At 35.2% G+C, this 18,433-nt stretch overlaps 1 protein-coding gene and 1 pseudogene across 1 annotated transcript; both read left to right on the top strand.

The window, feature by feature from the left end:
* The first annotated feature begins 493 nt into the window (after positions 1-493).
* LOC113751891 (glutamate receptor 2.3-like) lies at positions 494-9,799 on the top strand. Its single transcript, XM_027296038.1, has 5 exons — positions 494-821; positions 6,246-7,564; positions 7,960-8,269; positions 8,561-8,967; positions 9,068-9,799. Exons 1-5 carry the CDS (start codon positions 494-496, stop codon positions 9,635-9,637), a joined length of 2,934 nt encoding a protein of 977 aa, XP_027151839.1. The 3' UTR covers positions 9,638-9,799.
* A 1,276-nt stretch (positions 9,800-11,075) lies between these two features.
* LOC113751890 lies at positions 11,076-11,880 on the top strand (annotated as a pseudogene).
* Positions 11,881-18,433: the final 6,553 nt, after the last annotated feature.

Raw genomic sequence — 18,433 nt, 5'->3', positions numbered from 1 at the left:
AAGATGGAAGAAAACATTAATAAATTAAAAATAAAGAGGTTTGATTAAAAAGGGAGTGACAAAAGAAAAGATGATAGAGAGAGAGAGTTGAAAATTAAAAAGAAAGAGCCATGAGGGGATGAGATTTTGTAAGAAAAATGGAAAAAAAAAATATGAGTATTTGCTTTATATAAATAAGTTATCAAAAAAAATTAATAAGATGTGATGGTGCAACGGTTAATACATTGGTCTTTTATTACAAAGGTCTTGGGTTCGAATCTTGATTGTTGCATTTTGCAAAACTTAAAAAAAAAAAAAAAAAAAAAGGGAAAGCTGAAAACCGGAAAACCGCCTGTTCAATCTGGTTCGGCGGTTTTCACGGTTCAACCTGTCTTTGACCGGGTTTCTAGCAAAGTCAACAATGTCATTGAACCGGACCGGTGCCATGGCCGGTTCGCGGTTCAACCGGTCGAACCGGCCGGTCCGGTCCGGTTTTCAAAACATTGTCATAAATATGTCTCATAACCTACCCATGAATCTCGCAAACTGCAAAGATGCCGAAAAAACTAAAACATCTCAAAGTCCATGCATTTCTCCTCTCCTTCCCACAATTCTTTGGGTGCTGATTCTACCATCGCAAATTGTCAGTGCACAGAAGAACACAACAATTCCCGTGAATGTGGGAATGGTTCTAGACATGGATACATGGATTGGAAAGATGGGGTTGAGCTGCATCTCCATGGCTCTTTCAGACTTCTATTCCTCCCATAGTGACTACAAGACTAGGATTGTCCTCAACAACCGGGACTCGAAGAAAGATGTGGTTGGTGCTGCAGCTGCAGGTAATGCTTTCTGTTCTTTCAATCTCCGGCCCAGATTTCAATTTAGCAACATATCGTTGTACAATAAACTTCTCGCAAGCAAACTCGTTTCCAATATCTGTTTCTGCAAGAAAATTTGCTCACTCATAAGATTTAGGATGTCAGAGGGAGGAAGAAACAAGGGAGAGGTGGAATAGTCAGGTTAGAGCTAGACCACTAACTATTTCGTAGATTAGCTCTTCCCCATTGGCAAGTTTTACCTGGTCAACTATTGGACAAGCCTAATAAGCTGGTTATTGACTTGTGGGAAAACTCCAAATGAGATAAAAGGGTCTACCATTTTTCACATCATATATTTAATCAATTTCCATTGCTCCCGATTTCACCACCAACTTTAAATTGAAAGCTAACGCACCTCCTCCGTTCTAGGAAACATCATTTGATTATAACGCGCCTCCTCCGTCACAGTTTTCCAGTTTCATTTTTTATTATTCCCTCTGTTCACCAATGTTTTTAAACTCGGACCGGTCAGTGAACCGGAGAGGTGGCCGGTTCGAATTTTTTTTTTAGTGTTAAGTACTAAGTAGGTTTCATTCTACACTTGAACTTTACCAACATAACTTAATTTAAGTTATGATAATAATAAATTTTCTAAAAGTTATACACAAAACATGGAATGATAAATATAATTAAAATATCATAATTCACCACAAATTTTCATAAATTCATTATAAACATAAAGAGATACAATCCAAATGTGCACCAATTATCACAAATAAAAACACAAAAAATAAATAAATTAAATATTGAAATTCTTTTACAACCCTTAAAAAAATCCATAAAAGAGTTCAAGTTAAGACAAACTATTTGAATAGCAAACTTTTATCAGTGGCATGATAAGCAACCACACCACCTTCACAATTTCATCAACTTAAGCTGAAAAAGTTAAAATTTTATTATAAAAATATAAATCTAATTGCTCAAACTAAAAAAAACTAAAAAATTTTGAAAAACAAATATACAGTTAAACACATAAAAAATTAATTGCTACTAAACATTACTAATTAACATGTTATATTAAATTCAATGATCCTATACCATTAATTATTTTAAATTCAATTATCAATAGCTTCGATTATGTGCCAACTACCATATTTTTGACCAAGCCCAATGTTATTATTTGTAATTCCTACCCAATTCCTACACGGATGTGCACTACTTTTGCAAAAATTTCATCCTTAATTAATCGAATAAAAATAAAACAAAAATGAGGGAAACATATGAAAATTGAGGGGAAAAAGAAGAAAATGCAAAAAATCAACTAAAGATAATAATATAGAAAAAAACCTTGAAAAGAAAAAATTAAACTTACTAAAATGTTGGAAAACAAGAAAAGTTGAAATTTTCAACTTGTTTACAATCTGCTAAAGATAATAACCTGATAATAATGGTGAAGACTTGAGAAAATCTTGTTGTGGATATTTGGGTTAAAAATGGTTAAGAAGAAAAAATTGAAAAAAAAAATAAGAGAAGAACTTGATGTTTTAATATATTTTTTAGTCAAGTAGAATTCTCAACAAACTTAAGTACAGTCTAGCGGTAAGATTGTCATATTTAAACTTGGAGACCCAGGTTCGAATCTTAGCTACACCATTCTTGATATTTTGTTGAAGAATTTAAAAAACCGCCGGTTCACGGTTCTTAACGGTTCGCACGGTTCGTCCGGTTCGTCCGGATTTCAACGGTTTTCCATGAACTTCCGGCTTTAACATTAGACCGGACCGGTGACATGGCCGGTTCGCGGTCCAACCGGTCGAACCGGCCGGTCCGGTCCGGTTCTGAAAACATTGCTGTTCACATGCAGCGATATAAAAAAGGAGTAAACATAAATCTCCAAATCCCTATTTTCTATCCTCTCAATTCTACGAAAGAAATAAACTCCACCCCTCCCATTTCTCATACACAAATCTGCAACCTTGAGGAACTAATCAGCGAAAAGATATGTTGGAAGAGAATTGCAATAATAAAAATCTCTAGAAACTTTTATCTTGTGAATGGGTTTGTAATTTGAACATAAGACATCTTTTCTCGTTGGAATTTTTTATTTAATTTTTTTCTGAAGGTATTCCCAAACACTCGGGCAAGTTGTCAAGTTACTGTGGCATAGGCTTGTGTATTGACTTTCTGGTGAAGTTGTAGTTCTAATACTCATTTCTTGTTTGAGTTAATGAGCTATTTGTTCTACATTAGTTAATCATTCTGTTGAGTGTGGGTAAATATCCTTGACAAATTGCCAACATGACAGAATGTTATGCCCATTACCTGTTCGATAAACTGCGTAAAAGAATAGTTTTAGTAAGCTAAAACGTCGAAAACGAATAATTCTGTCTTGATACCAATCCCACTTTTACGTTCCTTGTTGAAATAAAATTGGACACGTGTAAGTTTGTTATATTACGTATGAATTTTCAGCATATTATACATGCTAACTTGAACTTCATGTCATTGTTGGCCTTGACCATTAAAGGTTTGAAACTAATTTGTTTGACTTTTCTAATCAATGCAACCCTTAAATTACTTTTAGAAAACGTAAGCAGTCAGGCTGAGGTATTTGCTAAAGGTCTTCAGCCAACGCAACATTTTGCGTCTAAAAGGGTCTATCGCATTTGATTTTAGGCCGCCATTGACATCTTATCCTTTTTTTTATATATATATTTTAGGCCTGCCATGGAGATCTTGCCTTAAGCGGAAAATGATAAATGCTAAGATAACACATGGAATAATAAATTTGGTGCTGGGGTTTTGGTTGGGGGGGGGTGGGGTAATATTCGAAATCTCCTGTGAGGCTTTTTTTAATAGCACTTAGCACCCCTGAGGTCTTTAAATTATTGCTTACCTCCTTTGATGATTGCAAAATGACTATATTAACCCTCACTTCATACATAACATACATATAAAATAAATGGAGCTCAAAAAATTAAAGAAAAAGTCACTTTTTTCTATTCCCCTTTCTCCAACTTTCTATCTTGTCTATTTTTTTGGATGGCTATATGATTTTTTTTAATTATCATAAAGTGAATTTTGTTTATCTTTTTTTTGAGTGATTGTATTAGAGTATGGTCTGATTTCTTTGGCTATTTTGATTTGATTTTTGTAACGATTTAGTACAAGTTAAAGGCTTGGGTCATGGGTTGAGAAGAGCTTGGGAAAAAAAAGAGTTCATAAAAAATTGACTTTTCATCATATAAAGTTGAATCGGTGCTAATATATTTCTTTATAAGTATCTTTTTTGTTTTTAAATTTATATTTTTAAAAGTTATGGCTTTGTGATGTGGTGGTAGTATTTAAAATTGGTTTTCAGATTGTAGTTTTTAGTAAACAAAGTGGTTTTAAAAGTATTTTTGTTTAACAAAAGGAGCAAAAGGGTAGTTAGAGTTTTAAAAGATTTTGTCATATAACAAGCAAAAGTAAGGGAGGTAAACGATATTTTTAAAACTTCAGGGGTACTAAGTGATATTAAGAGAAACCTTAGGGGAGGTTTCTAATATTATCCCCAAATTAGGAGTAAAAAGATTATTCCATTCAATGAGAAATTTACATCCAATATTTAAGCATGTTTTTCCATTTTTTCCGATTCTTTGTAGAAATATTTTCATCCAAGGAATTAGTACATTGCATCAGCAAAATACTAAAATGACATTTGGGAAACTGCAATTCGAGGACCAACGACCTTTTCATCCACACGGCTGGTTGACTATACAAAATAGTTTACTATTAGGAAAAATTGTTCGAAATGTCCCTCACATTCTTTCGAATAAATTTTTTGGTCATTCACTTTTGAAAATGTTATTTTTGCGTCCCTTACAAATTGAAGTTAATAAAATTTAGTCTCAATCTAAGTTTTTGACCACCTTTTAATCTAAAATCACCATGTGATTCCCCATGCAATCATTTTTTATTACAAAAAGTCAGAGCGCATTTTTTTAATGGTAATTGAATATGGATTAGATTGATTCCACAATTTTAAGGGAAAAATAGATATGATTCAGGTTAGATTCTGCTATTTTAGGGAAAAATGAATATACAAATGGGATCTAATTTTTTTGGTCCTAAAAAAAAATAAGGATGTGTGGATCACGTAATAGATTCAGGCTAAAAGATGATCGAAAACTTAGGTTGGGACCAAGTTTTATTGACTTGTTTTTGTTAGAGACGTAAAATTATTATTTTAAAAGTAAAGGATAAAAAAATTCATTTGACGAAATATGAGAGATATTTTAAATGATTTTCCATTAGTATTACTTAATGATTTGATTGAAATAAATTGGTCTAAGAAATATGTTTTGACTTTGCTAAAGACTCCAACAAACATATTTTACTTTCATCACAAGTATAATCTCTAATGAACTTTTTATATTTTCAATCATTTTTTTATTTCACATAAATCACATTCCAAAAAATACTATAATAATTATTCCAAATAATATTTCAAACAATCTAATATCCAAACATACTATTGACTTTACAATAGACAAGTTGCATGCAGGCATGTTTTTGACTTTTTCCCCTTTATTTCTTTCTTTCCGTTCTTCTAGGCAAGTTTTACTATAGTAGTAAAGGGTGCTTTAGAGGCTTCAAAACATATGCCTTGGGGTTACAACCGGGGATTCAGGGAATGAAAATGGTTTGTGGTTTTAAATTAGAGCTAAATACACGGTGAACTTTCTTAGGTTTTCTTTAAAGTATCAATTTCAGCATTATACAAAACTCTTCATATATACGACTGTATAAGTTGGTTATAGACCAGACAAAAAAAGGCGCTTTAGTTACTTGACCAAATCCATAGACATCAACGATTTTTCACTCATTCAATTTTGGTGACAACGAGTTGAATGGAGTACAAAGGAAAAAAATTAACAATTGGAAGATGTATTGTGCTGAAATTGATAGTTCGGGAGCACTTTGCAATCCAAAGAAAGTTCAAGGGGATAATTTGTAATTAATTCTTTGACTACAGTTTGTTCTAATCCATCTATCACATTGTAGAGCTAGGAATTCTACTTCTGATGTTAAGTTTCATTCCTACAAACAAGTAATCGTTCAGAATTTGTTTTGTTTTGTCTATTATGAGGCCACGTCCTGCTCTCATTTTTTGCAGGAATAATAGTCTAACCAATGACTACATTTTGCCTTCAAGTTTTCAGTTCTGGAAATGAGGACCCATGATTAGCACTGTTCTTTATTATACACCAAAGCAGGAGCCCAATATGATAATAGACTGAAATAATCTAGATCATCAAGTTGTTCATCTACAAATGGATCATTCTATTTTCAGTTTTGTTATGTTTAATTATCATCACAAATTTAGCAGTTGCAGTAGCAAGCTGACACATCTGTTCAAAAGTGAACTAACTAATTAATTGATTGTTCTTGTGCAAAATACAGCTCTAGACCTACTAAAAAATACTGAAGTGCAAGCTATCATGGGGCCGGTGTCATCAACACAAGCAGAATTCATAAATGATCTTGGAGATAAAGCTCGTGTGCCCATCATCTCATTTTCTACAACAAGCACATTTCTTTCACCACTTAGCAGTCCATACTTCATTCGTGCTACGCAAAATGACTCATCTCAAGTAAAAGCCATCAGTTCAATTGTCAAGGCCTTTGGATGGAGAGAAGTTGTGCCAATCTACGTTGATAATCAGCTTGGGGAAGGGATTTTACCATTCTTGACAGATGCCTTCGATGAGATTAAAGCACGCATCCCTTATCGCAGTGTCATTCCTTCTTTAGCCACGGATGAGCAAATTGTTGCAGAGCTTCACAAGCTAATGACCATCCAGACTAGAGTTTTCATTGTTCATCTGCTGCCCAGTCTTGGCTCTCGGCTTTTTGCTAAAGCAAAACAACTTGGAATGATGGGTGCAGGGTATGCTTGGATATGCACTGATGCCTTAACAGATGAGCTTAATTCAATTGATCCTTCTATCATTGACACCATGCAAGGAGTACTAGGTGTGAGGCCACATGTTCCTAATACTGCAGAGCTTCAAAGCTTCATTAAAAGGTGGAAGTTGAAGTTTCAACAAAGCAATCCAGACATCGTCAATCCTCAATTGAATGTTTTTGGGCTATGGGCATATGATTCAGCGACAGCACTCGCAATGGCAATAGAGGAAGCAGGAGTTTCAAACATTGGCTTTGATCAAATGTCAGATATCTCAGGGAACTCTACAGACCTTGAAAGTTTTGGAGTCTCTAGAAATGGTCCTAAGCTTTTGCAGGCAATGTTAGGCACAGCATTTCAAGGCCTAAGTGGAGACTTCAATATAGTTGACGGACAACTTGAATCTCCAGTTTATGACATAGTAAACGTCATTGGTAATGGTGTAAAAGAAATTGGCGTCTGGACTGCAGATAAAGGAATTGTTAGGCAGATAAACCCTATACCTATAAAGAAACTGGGAACTATATTGTGGCCAGGTGACACTGCAACTCCTCCTAAGGGCTGGGCAATTCCAAAAAATGGGAAGAAGTTGAGGATCGGTGTACCAGTGAATTCTCGATTTAATCAACTTGTAAAGGTTACAAGAAACTCCCAGACAAATACAACCATGGTCGAAGGATATTGCATTGATATATTTGATGCAGTAATGGCTTTGTTACCATATGCTGTCCCTTATGAGTATGTTCCTTTTGCAACTTCAGATGGTATGAGTGCTGGAAATTACAATGACTTGGTGTACCAAGTCTATTTAGGGGTAATGCTTCTCTCCCTCTTATACTAGTAATACATTTTTATTTCAGGCAACATAGAGATATCCATTTTGGTTGAACATAGACAACTACTTTTAAGAAGTTTTTCTACAAACAAACCACATAGTCTTGTATGCTTACTCACTCTAGTTTGCGAACATATTAAATATAGATGTCAATTTTCAATTTATGATGCTGCTGCTAAAGAAACAACAATGGTGAGAGACATCTATCAAAATTTACAACCCTTTGAAGTTTTGTCAACCTTTACCACAAGAGACACATATTGAACCATGCAAAGCATCATATAATAACATATCACGTTTGCTAATAGTTATAGCTCGTCTGCTAAGTTCATAAAAGGCAGAGTCCTGAATCGTACTTCATGTTCATCTACTAGAATTTTGATGCAGTCGCTGGAGACATAACAATCACAGCAAACAGGTCGCTGTATGTTGACTTTTCTTTGGCATATACTGAGTCTGGGATAGGGATGATTGTTCCCACAGACAACCAAAGTAGAAATACATGGATATTTTTGAAGCCACTAACTTGGGATCTTTGGCTGACAAGTTTTTTAGCTTTTGTCGCTATTGGTCTTCTTATTTGGGTTCTTGAACATAGAATAAATGATGAATTCAGGGGACCGCCTTTGCATCAAATTGGCATGATCCTCTGGTTCTCCTTCTCTACCATGGTTTTTGCACATAGTAAGTTTTCATCCTTCTCCACATTTTTTTTTTCACATAGTAGCATGTAATATTCTACTATGAAGAGGATGCATCACTTTCCTTCTTCCCTGTATTTTGGTAGTTTTGGTTTGTAATAATATTCATGCCCTATTGTCTTTACTTGGTAACTCCACATCTTTTAGAAAAAAAAATTCATGAAATTGTAGGGAAATCAACGTGTTTCTAAACTTACAAAATCATTTAATCTTGACTTTTGTGTTGGGTGTTTACTGAAATTTCTTCTGTTGTTTATTTATCTGTTTTTCATAGAGGAGAAAATAGTAAGTAATTTGGCCAGGTTCGTGCTGGTCATCTGGTTCCTAGTTGTGTTTGTACTTACCCAGAGCTATACAGCCAGCCTTACAACAAGGTTAACAGTACAACAACTCCAACCAACTATAAGAAGTGTAGATGAGCTCATCAAGACCAGGGCGTATGTTGGTTACCAAAATGTTTCGTATCTTTCAAAAAATCTGCTTCAAATGGGATTTGATGAGTCTAGACTTGTAGCTTACCACTCTCCAGAGGAATTAAATGATCTTTTTACCAAAGGGAGCAGAAATGGGGGCCTTGCTGCTGTTTTTGATGGGATTCCATATATGAAGCTTATACTTGGTACATATTGCTCTAAATATACCATGGTTCAAGCAAAATATAAGACTGACGGTTTCGGATTTGTAAGCCACATGCTTTCACTCTTGCCTACTGATCTTAGTCTATTTTTTTTTTCCTACAAGTTTCACTCACTGTTTGTTTCCTGAATTTCATGACTAACAGGCATTTCCAATTGGATCTCCTCTTGCACCTGACGTTTCAAGAGCGATCCTGAATGTTACACAGGGCAATCAAATTCTTGAAATTGAGAAAAAATGGCATTTGGAAACATCCAGCTGCCAAGACTACAGCGCATCTTCCACTCCTGGCAGCTTGGACATAGGGAGCTTTCGCGGCCCATTTTTAATCATGGGAATAACAGCTATTTCAGCTTTCATAATCCATTGGACAATGTTCTTATATGAGCATTGGAATGTCGTAACTAATTACAATTCTTCAACGTGGGACAAAATCATTGGTTTGTCAGGATGCTTTGACTGCAAAGATGTCACCAGCCATACATACAGGAAACCTGATATGCGAGTTGCAAAAACAACCACAGGTGGTGATAAGGAAGTTTCATGCTGTTCACATTGTCCAGGAAGTCCAGTAACAATTTCTTTGCAAGCCTCTCCACATACAAATCCAAGCTTTTCAAGTCGCATGGAGCATAATTTAACCATTTCCGAACAGCATGAAATTCCTTCTTATGAGAGTGAAAGTCCAAATCAAGAAGGTAACACACATCAATAGATAATGCGGGCCATTGAGCTTACTGGTCAAGGATGAAGATTGGGAACAAGGCGTTTCATGCGGATCCATTCATAATGCAAGAATTATCCTAGGTTTACATATTGGTCGCATTGTATAAAACTTTCTTTGTTAAAGTGGTCCTTCATATTTGATTAAGCTATATGTGGTTATGTAATGTTCCTTTTCTCCTCCTTCCTGTTTCATTTTCTTTTGTTTTTCAAGTCCATTTTCTATTCCATTCATCCCTCCCTCCGTCCTACTCGCTTTCCACCGAATCCTGCTAGTTCTCGCAACCTACTATGTATGTAAAAGCCAAGCCCTATAGCCAATTAGCTTACAAATTTGTATGAGCCTAGAAGGTGACCATAAGTTACTCAAGTCCGTTAATATCTTGATGGGGTGTTGAAAAAAAAAGAATATTTGTGGGGGTTAATTCAATAATTATTTGAGAATTGATTGACTATTCTCAACTTAAAGACTTACTTGATGGAGGATTTGTATTATACTCTTGAGCACTTGTTACCTTTCTTATTATTGTGTTCGAAAATTGGGCAGAGCAAGAAAACCATAGAGTCAGTTTTTGTTCATCTTTTCTAGCTGTGTAGAATTGATTATTAATAACTTTTTGTATCAAGCATTTCCATCTGTTGTTTTGCTGAATTCTTGGTTTAGGAGTTGGTCTTGATTATTTTTATAAGGGTAAAAATACACTTTACTGCCATGTGGATTAGTGATTTTTCACATAACACTTTATAGTTTCGAAAGTTATATCTAATCCATTCATAATTTAGACTAAAACGTCAAAATGACGGAAATGATTCTCTGTAACAGAACCTATAAAAATGTTAAAATTATCTTTATTTGAAAATTCAAATGGTTGAAACAACCAAAATATATAAATATATTATGCAAGACACTTTAACCCCATATGGTTTTGTATTTTATCATATAACCTCTTTATGGTTTTATAATTTACCATATAACCCCCTTATGGTTTAATGTTTTTCCATAACCCTCTTATGGTTTTCAAAATATATGCATAATCTCTCATGGTTAATAAATAATTTTTAACTTCATATAGGGATACTTTTGACATTGGAAAAATCGCCAATTTAGTCCTTAAACTATTTCACTAAAGTCGATTTGGTCCCTTAACATTTTATCGCATGCATTAAGTCCTTTAACTAAAATTTTTGTGCCAATTGAGGACCTATACGGTGTCGCCACCCAAAACATATGTTTCTGTACCCAAACCAACGGCGAGGCAGGGGCTTTTTTGGAAGTAAAAAATACGATTTTTCTACGGTAAGCAAGATTTTCTACTGGAGTTTGAGGACTAAATCCAGCCACAACTACCATTGCACTTGATGACCCAAGCTTGCAATCAACTGATCCACCACCAGTACTGAAACCGAGCTCCCCAGTCACAACCACTTCTATGCTCGAAGATCCAATCTTGAAATCAAAATGGTATCACCGTGCATGGGTGGCAAGTGGATGCACGACTGTGCTAGTTTCTCTAGCCAAGTCGGTCACTGGTGCAGCTGATTCGGGCATTTGGCGACAGCCCATTTTAGCAGGGCTAGTCGGCTACGTGCTGGCAGACCTTGGCTCTGGAGTCTACCACTGGGGCATTGATAACTATGGCGATGAAAACACCCCGGTTTTTGGTAGTCAAATTGAAGCATTTCAAGGCCATCACAAACGGCCGTGGATCATCACAAGGCGCCAATTTGCTAACAACTTGCATGCTCTAGCTCGAGCTGTTAGTTTCACAGTTCTCCCTATAGACCTTATCTTCAATGATCCTGTGCTGCATGGTTTTGTTGGTGTCTGCTTAGGCTGCATCATGTTTAGCCAGCAGTTCCATGCCTGGGCTTACAATACAAAGAGCAAGCTTCACCCACTGGTGGTGGAACTGCAAGATGCTGGAGTGCTGGTATCTAGATCAATGCACGGAGCTCATCACCGTCCTTTATATGACAGCAATTACTGCATCGTAAGTGGCGTTTGGAACGAACTTTTGGATACATCATACATACAAGGTTTTTGAAGCCCTTGAAATGATCTTGTTCTTCAAGCTGGGAGTAAGACCACGGTCCTGGAGTGAACCTAGTTCCTGCTGGACAGAAGAGACAGATACCTCATCTCTAATTGCAGTCATAATTCAATTTTTATTATTACTTATTTTTTACTGCATGCTTTGGATGAAAGCATTCTCACAGCAAAATGGCTGCTGTTGATGGATCCTTCTCCACTGTAAAGTAATTATTGATTAACCAGAAAAAATTAATCAACCACAATTCAATTCTCTTGAAAGACCATCGCCCTCCCACCCCCCACCCCCCTTCGCGGGGCCTTCTTTGGAAAAAATAAAAAACTTTTCCAGCTGCATCAAACATCCTGCAATGGTATCTTGCTTCTCGTAGAAAATCATACTTTTTACTTCCAAAAAAGCCCCTACCTCGCCGTAGAAAATCATACTTTTTACTTCCAAAAAAGCCCCTACCTCGCCGTTGGTTTGGGTACAGAAACATATGTTTTGGGCGGCGACACCGTATAGGCCCTCAATTGGCACAAGAATTTTAGTTAAAGGACTTAATGCATGCGATAAAATGTTAAGGGATCAAATCGGCTTTAGTGAAATAGTTTGAAAACTAAATTGGTGATTTTCCCTTTGACATTTCAATGGATTCCGTTATGGAATACAAATTTCGTCATTTTAACACTTTAATCTAAACTATGAGAAAGTTACATTTAACTTTTGAAAACATAGAGAGGTTACGTGAAAAATCACAAAACCAAAGGTGGTAAGCTGTATTTTACCCTTTTATAAATGATGGCAGCATCAACGATTACTAAAATCACAAGCACATATTTTTACAGTAGTCTTGTTATAACCAACAAGAAGCAGTTGCCAGAGCATCTTCTAGAGTTTACACAGGGACTGCATTGCTAAAATTTTTATTAGTCTTGTCTACTTCACATGATATTCGGCATCCATCATATTCCCAAATCACTCACCTTCAGTCTCACTTGTCACCCATCATTGTTCTGCTCCATCACCAACCTTTGCATGACCCCTGGATACCGAAGGCATCCTTGGGGTGATTTCTAGTTCCAATGAGGTGGAGATGATGGCCTCTATTCATGTTTTTTCCTTCATCTTCTTTTGTAACATCAGTTAATTCTATATCCAGTTTGATCCTTGTATGGTGATGCAACCAATAAAGTATTTCCAGCTTAAAAACAACCAAAAAAATCAAGGATATTATAGGAACTACAACCAGGTCCAAAGAAAAACAAAAAAAATTTCTCTCAAATAGGGGTGAGAAACAATTTTCCATTAACTTGGGTAGCAAAATAGAATTGGTCAATTTCTCCTAAAATTAAAACCCATTGCAACACTTTGTTATTCTTATCCAATTAAAAACAAAATCCTACAATTAATAGCCATTCTCCTCAGAATATCCTACCTTACAGTAAGAAGAAGTAACTTTCAGTTCAAACACATTAGAAAATCAGGGTTTTTTTTATCAATTAACATTTAAATTTTTATTTTCTCACATGATGAAGAATTTCATTTTGCTTGGGATATTTGAGGTTTTAGTACTATTTGAGACATTAATGTTGTGAAATAAGCATATTTGTATGTAATTAGCCATGATATTTCGAGAACTAAAGTCTCTCTCTTTCTCAAATATGAACCCACTGTTTTGCATTCTAAATTAGCTACTACTCAAAGCTGATTACAGGCAACAAGAACAAGTTTTATTTAGGAAATACAATCTAGAAATCCATTTATGCAACTTAGATCCAAGCAAATGGCTAATAAAGTTACATTGCAATTGAGGGATGGTTTAGCATATTACAGATTAAGTAGCCTCAATAACTAAAGTCAGGATTGTAAGACCCGGATCAAACTCCAAGCTGGTTTGAAGCACAAAATCGCTTTGGTCAAAAATCAGTAAAAATAGTCAAAAATCGGCTAAACCAGTGACCCAATTCGACTGGTTGACTTGGTTCTCAAACTTTTCTTTCTTGTTTTTCCAAAAAATAATTTGAATTACCTAAATTGTAACAGTTTTATTTATTAATAGGTGTGTGAAAATACCATCCACTTAGTGTAAATACTAAAATCACTCACTTTCCTGAATGATCTCTAAATCAAGACGTTTCATCCCTATCATCTTATTAATTTAACATAAGTGATTCAAACTTGCATTAATTTGTTTTAATTTAGTTTTTCAAGTAGTTTTAGAAAATGGACATATTTTAGTCAAAAATTTACATTTTTATATATAATTATTAGGTGTATATTTGATTACAAGTCTAATATTTTTGGAACATTTTGTATGACTGACCGAATTTAACTAAGAACTTAATTTGAATATTTCTAAAACTTATAAAATATAAGGAAAAATCATTCAAAACGTCCTTCATATTTTGTAAAATGACTTTTTTTAGCCATCACTTTTAAAAGTATAATTTTACGTCCCTTATAAATTTACATTAATCAAATGTGATCCCTACCTAAGTTTCCGACTAGTTTTTGGTCGGAATTCAACACGTGGCTTACATGTGATCATTTTTAGGAAAAAAATTGTCAAATCAAAATTTACATTATTCGATTTATAATCCCTCACATTTCACAAAATAAATTGTTTCGTTCCTCACATTTCATAAAATGAATTTTTTCATCCGCCATTGACCATGTGGACAAATAATATTTTTTTAAAATTCATGTATATATCTATTTGATTTCACATGAATAGTATGAATAGCATGTAATATATTTCTATTTGATTTCACCTAAACAGACTAATTATAGTAGTACACATGCTATTCAATAGATATATCTATATAGGTTTAAATCTAACAATTTTGTTTCAAATCCATATATATATATATATATATATATATATCTATTTGATTTCATCATATAAATCTATTCAATATTTGTAGCCTTTATGACAGGTGTCGAGTTTGTATAATAATAAATACCTACTCAACAAAAAATATAATTTTTTGTATATAGTGGTGAGTAGGGTCGAATCCACAGAGATTGAAAAATTTTAATTTCTTTTCTGGCTAAGATAAAAAAAAAAAAAGGGAGTTTTGGAGATATTCGGAATTAACCAACTAAATTTAATAAAATCAAAATAACACAAATAAAATAAGATTGAATCAATAATAGCAAAACTCTAATCAGAGGAATAACTATCAGACAAAGTTCATAAACCGATCATAGATGCAAGGATGAATCCAATTATTTATTGATAAATTAGCTCTAGCATAAAAGCCAACTCTTTCTTATTTTGTCGACAGTCAAGTTACGACCGTTGACTATTTTTCTAATCAGGAAACAAACCTAAGTACGACCATAGAAGTTTAATTTTTCGATTGCATAAATAATTAGAAAAGCCTAATTCTAATCAATCAACATGCTATGAGGGTCTCTTTAAGTTACATTATTCATTCTCCTAACACAAACCTAATTATACCAGTTGCTACCAGAATTAAAGCAATGTAACAATTACGGATTAAATCACTTCAATTACCAATCGACTATCAAGTCAATTCAAATACTGGGCCCTTTGATATTCGAATAACATAGTAATCATAAATATTAAAACGAAAGAACGAAGTAATACCAACAAATAAAAGAAACAGTGTAATTGATTCAATCTCACAGTTTGTAGAATAAAGTTTTCAAGCTATCCTTGGGCTAGAAAGATAATTTAACTACGCATCATCGAGGGAAATCGGCAAGACTCCATTGATAATAATTGCCTCTGGTTTTTTTTTTCAAAAATGAACGAAAGACGAAGGAAAAGGAAAACAAGTGACGGCTGTATGCTAATGCTCCCAAAAGTCACCACGCGAAATTGTTGCTGGCCAACTCGTAATCAAACGGTCCGTCTTTTGCTTTTGCTTTTTGTTTCCTATTCGGTATCAACTACCAATAAGACAACATGTTTCCTAAATAGAAAAAAGGTAACTACTAAAGATAATATTCCAGGTTCCCTAATTCAATACTAGAACTAATAATGAAAATTAAAGTTTTCAAAATCTTCCTCCAAAAACTGCCCTAAGTTCGACTTGAACTTGGAAATAGGTCCCAAATGCGTCACCATCAAATTAACTCTTGGAATGCTGGAAAATTGCTCATTTTTTATCATGTCTCACATAATTCCCTACAATTAGCACAGTTAACCAAATATCAGTAGAATCCGACAATTAAAATAATATTTGACAAGAGTAAAGGGGAAATGAATCATAAAAGTTAATAACAAATTTCAACATATTAATTCCCCTCACACCTAGTCCATGCTTGTCCTCAAGCATGAGAACAACAATTCAGTAAATAAACTTAGACAATGGTCATCACTCAAACTATCTATTGCCAAGATACAATTAACTCACGTCAAGCCTTAGTGTCTAAGTTCCAAAACATATTCCCTGGTTAGTTTCTAAAATCAAAGACTCATCCGACTCATGGCTAACTAATCCAATAAGTTAGAATATTAAACTGGTATTTACTAATAAATGATTCAACTTCTAACCAAAATCTCAACATTAAACCCATGGATCAGCAGGTACATTTCCCATTCTTCACAACTCTCATTTTCATTTTTTTTTCTTTTTATTCAGTGTGACGTGGGTTTAGTCCTTAACCATTCAAATCTTTTGACACGAACTCTGACATCTACTAAATGAATGAGCCCGGTTACTCAACTTGTCATTGCCTTAGGACCATATTCTCATAGACATCGCCAATTTTTGACGTGAAAGTCGACATTTTTTGGTGAAGACTTCCGGTTACTAAGTGACGACACTAGCGGAGTACAACCAAATAACAAAAAGCACCAAAAAATAAACAATAAAATAAATAAATAAAGAAAAGTTTAGAAACCTGTTTTATTACCCAAACATGGAGAATTGAAGTTAACAGTCGACCAATTCACATAGTAAATGCCAGAAAATATTCACACTGCCTAAACAAGTCAGCCACGAACTGCAAAAGTCATAAAATTTTCAACATTCACCAAAAAGATAAGCTCCGACTTCTCACATCAAACTCAACTCATAAGAAAACTTAGCAATAGAAAAGTTTGAGTCATCTAACCATTATTGATCACAAACAACCATAAAACTGTCCAACAATGACAAAAAGAAGATGAAAACATCTAAAATGAACAATACCTACTATACTATCATCCCCCACACCTAATCATTACATTGCCCCCAATGTAATAAGAAAGAGCAAAAAGAAAGAGAAGGGGCAACGAGACTTCCTTGAACAACGTGGGGAAGGATTATGGCCAGCTATAGAATAGGCGGAAATGGCAACGTAAAACCCATGTGGTGGAATTAGACCGCAAAATTCTGGGACATATGAAGCGCAAGATTGGACATCCACTCATCCAGATGATTAACTTGGGCATAGAGGTGGTGCCACTCAATATCCCAAGATGACGGTGGAGGAGGTTTCGAAGGTAGACCGTCCAAGCTCGTCCTTAGCTATCCCCGAAGTGGAGGAGGGACCAGTATGCCTGGAAGGATGGCAAACGAGTGCACGAGTGGACCCCGGCAGGGTAAACTATTATATGTTATTAACCTGCTTCACTACGCCCATTTTTTCTAGGCAAATCACATCCAAAGGATCCATTTAACAAGTTACATGCAAATCATGGTCAAATAAATCAATAACACCCAAGTGAACTGCCAAATGAGTGATATACGAGCCAAGGATTAGAGGTTTGTTTTCTCTTAGTCAAGACCGTTTTAAATTGAGAAGCCAATAAACACCCCAAATTAATTTTGATGTTATTTTGCATACACCAAATGAAAAAGAACTCAGGTTTGGGAAAGGTCCCCAAACTATCCCTCCTACCCGAGTAACTGTAAGTTAGGAACACTGAACATAACAAGCACTCGGGTCCTTGAAATAAGAGCTCTTGGACTAACTAGAATCATAACGAGCCCCGTCGATAGACACATCCTTCCAGATTTCATATGGAAGGAGAAAAAGGGCTCTATATAATCATAAGCACTCTTGACATACTCCCTAGAAGTGGCATATTCGTTATCAATGAACCCAAAATCCAAGTTGAACTGGGTAATGGAGAAGTTAAACTGCTGACCCATAAGTCTAAACCTAATCATATCGAGAGTGGTGATAGAATATCCTGTAGAGAGGTCAAATTCAAACGTGGCATAAAACTCCCCAACTAACTCCACAAAGGCAGGACATCGAATCATAGCATAGGCATGCTACCCTATGGCTGTGAACATCCTCTCAACGTTATTCCTAATGCTTGAGGTAGTCATAGTAAGAGAGTCAAGATATTTGCAAGGATAATCCGCCGTTCACAACAAGTAGAATACCATTGCTTGTCAGTGGTTCTGGTGAAATTCAAATGACCCCCAAAATGCGAAGGTGAGGAAAGATGGACACCCTTGTCTCTACCTAAGCGTGCCCGTTTACCTGAAGAGGAGGGATTGTGTGAAGGATCACTAGCGCGAATAGAGGGCTGTGGTGTGGTGGTGGCCTTGGGCTTTGTGATTTTGGTTTTAGAGGCTGACCTTTTCTTAGCCATTAGGACAATCAAACAAGCCCAAAATGAAAGTATGAGAAATAACTGATAGCTGAGAGTGTGCCAAAAGCCTGAATTTAGTAGCAACACCCACTAGCAACTACAACAGTCAAAACAAAGCTTGCAATGTCAACCTCTAAGTACATGACAAAAAGAGCACCAAAAATGGCACACAACAATGATGAATGAAGTCACA

The sequence above is a fragment of the Coffea eugenioides genome, chromosome 11, assembly GCF_003713205.1.
Source record: "Coffea eugenioides isolate CCC68of chromosome 11, Ceug_1.0, whole genome shotgun sequence".
Taxonomy (NCBI): domain Eukaryota; kingdom Viridiplantae; phylum Streptophyta; class Magnoliopsida; order Gentianales; family Rubiaceae; genus Coffea; species Coffea eugenioides.
Note: the sequence above shows the minus strand (reverse complement) of the source record. Positions and strands in the feature narration are given on the sequence as shown.

What these genes read in the sequence shown, in the direction of transcription:
- LOC113751891 (XM_027296038.1), top strand. Translation starts at nt 494, where the DNA reads ATGTCTCATAACCTACCCATGAATCTCGCAAACTGCAAAGATGCCGAA. An exon ending in GGTTGGTGCTGCAGCTGCAG is followed by an intron (nt 822 to 6,245) that starts GTAATGCTTTCT and finishes TGCAAAATACAG; the next exon opens with CTCTAGACCTACTAAAAAAT. An exon ending in TACCATGGTTTTTGCACATA is followed by an intron (nt 8,270 to 8,560) that starts GTAAGTTTTCAT and finishes TGTTTTTCATAG; the next exon opens with AGGAGAAAATAGTAAGTAAT.